General features: G+C 41.7%; 1 protein-coding gene across 1 annotated transcript; it reads left to right on the top strand.

Moving 5' to 3' along the window:
- Positions 1-60: 60 nt before the first annotated feature.
- LOC121964139 (dnaJ homolog subfamily C member 27-like) lies at positions 61-1,844 on the top strand (the record flags this gene model as incomplete). The annotated part of the gene is made up of 5 exons (XM_042514358.1): positions 61-237; positions 678-747; positions 1,160-1,324; positions 1,433-1,555; positions 1,684-1,844. Coding segments are annotated over exons 2-5 (476 nt in total), but the record flags the coding sequence as incomplete, so codon positions are not given.
- Between the last annotated feature and the right edge of the window lie 530 nt (positions 1,845-2,374).

Genomic DNA, 2,374 nt, shown 5'->3' with positions numbered 1-2,374 from the left:
TAATTAAATATTAATTGATTGTAATCATGATAGTTATATGTAGTTTTTCCATAGTTTTTCTTGTTTTCCAGTTGGCAGGTGTGTCAGCTTCAGTGATCTCTAACTGGCTGTAACTCTGGAGTGTGATGGTTTCTGCGTCTGATTGATGTTTTAGAGCTGCATCATCAAACGTTACTGCGAGAAGAGGTTCGTCCCCAAATACCTGGCTACGATCGGCATCGACTACGGCGTCACCAAGTGAGCTCTCATCTCCCGTCACTGCGCCTTCTCTCCTGCAGCTTTTCTCCTGCGCGTTTTCTCCTGCAGCTTTTCTCCTGCACGTTTTCTCATGCATGTTTTCTCCTGCACGTTTTCTCCTGCAGTTTTTCTCATGCACGTTTTCTCATGCATGTTTTCTCATGCACGTTTTCTTATGCACGTTTTCTCCTGTATCTTTTCTCCTGCACGTTTTCTCATGCACGTTTTCTCCTGCAGCTTTTCTCCTGCACGTTTTCTCCTGCACGTTTTCTCCTGCAGTTTTTCTCATGCACATTTTCTCCTGCACGTTTTCTCCTGCACGTTTTCTCCTGCACGCTTTCTCCGGTTACGGTTGCTGACCTGCTGTTGTTTTTTTGACATTTTGTTGTTTACGTGTTGTTTACGTGTTGTTTACGTGTTGTTTACGTGTTCCTCTTCAGAGTTCAGGTCCGCGACAGAGAAATCAAAGTGAACATCTTCGACATGGCCGGCCATCCGTTCTTCTACGAGGTCAGTCACTTTATTGATTTCTGGCTATTTCTACGGAAAACTTAATTTTTTGTGGAGATTTTGTTTTTAAGAAAAATAATTTTAAATAAAAAATGTTTTTTGTCGAACTCAATATTTTGTGATTTAATTTTTGGCAATTTTTTATCAAGAATGTAGTTGTTGTTGTTGTTTTTTTTTTTTAAGAAAATGGATTTTGAAGGCACGTTTTTTTTTTCTTAGATTCTTGAAATGCATGTTTTCTAAGAAAAAAATTGCCAAAATCCCACCTTTTATTCCAGACAGAAACTAAAACAGAAATTATGGTTGGATTTTAAACGCATCATGTGAGTGTGAATGTTAAATGTTTGAAAAAAAAATATTTTAAAGTTTGGAGGCATGGTCCACTGAGCTCTTCTTCTGTGGTTGTGTTCAGGTGCGTAACGAGTTCTATAAAGACAGTCAGGGCGTGCTGCTGGTGTACGACGTCGGCCTCCGCGAGAGCTTCGACGCCCTCGACAGCTGGCTCGGAGAGATGAAACAGGAAATGGGCTCTCAGGCCAACATGGACAGCATCGTGTTTGTCGTCTGCGCCAACAAGGTGAGATCCACCAATCAGAGCGCTTACAGAGGTCAAGCAACAGAGCGTTGGCAGGTAAACGGTTGTGTGTGTGTGTGTGTGTGTGTGTGTGTGTGACCGTCCTCTCAGGTGGACCTGACGAAGCGACGCGTGGTGGACGAGGGGGAGGGGCGTCTGTGGGCGGAGTCCCGAGGCTTTCATTACTTTGAGACATCAGCGCAGAGCGGCGAGGGCATCAATGAAATGTTCCAGGTAGGCGGCACTCCGAGCTCACAGTTTACTGGTCACTGGTCCCGCATCGAGCTTAGGGCGTGTGCTCGATGCGTGTGCTTGATGCGTGTGCTCGATGCGTGTGCTCGATGCGTGTGCTCTGTCTCCAGGCCTTCTTCTCCTCCATCACTGACATGTGCGAGAATGGCGGGAAGCGGCCCGTGTCCGAGGTCAGCGTGGGTTTCACCAAAGAGCAGGCCGACACCATCCGACGCATCCGCAACAGCAAAGACTCATGGGACATGCTGGGGGTCAAACCTGGAGCCACAAGGTACCTTAACACACGCACACACGCGCGCACACACACACACACACACACACACACATATTTATATATACATACAGTATACGTGTATATATATATGTGCGTATATAAACACACACACATATACATTTATATATACATACAGTATATGTGTATATATACACACAGACATACATATGTATGTATATAAAATGTCGTTATATGAAGATGAGTGAGACACTCTTTGATGACGTGAATCATCTGGTTCGTTTTTAATATTTTATAACTGAATAACAAACTGAATTTATATAACAAAAAATTTGCAAAATGACTAAAAGTAAAAAATAAACTGAATAACTAAAAACAAGTTTTTAATTGAAGTGATATCATCTGTCAATATAACTTTAATATAGTTTCAACATTAAACAAATACATATTTACAGTATATTTCCATGATGAGGTCAGGATTGTATTTCTTCTCTGTTACAGTTTTAATAATCATAATGATAATAATTATGGTACATTTTGCTGTTATAATGAGTCATAATAATACTAAT

The sequence above is a fragment of the Plectropomus leopardus genome, unplaced genomic scaffold (genome assembly GCF_008729295.1).
Source record: "Plectropomus leopardus isolate mb unplaced genomic scaffold, YSFRI_Pleo_2.0 unplaced_scaffold14188, whole genome shotgun sequence".
Taxonomy (NCBI): domain Eukaryota; kingdom Metazoa; phylum Chordata; class Actinopteri; order Perciformes; family Serranidae; genus Plectropomus; species Plectropomus leopardus.
This window is presented reverse-complemented; position numbering and strand designations above follow the sequence as displayed.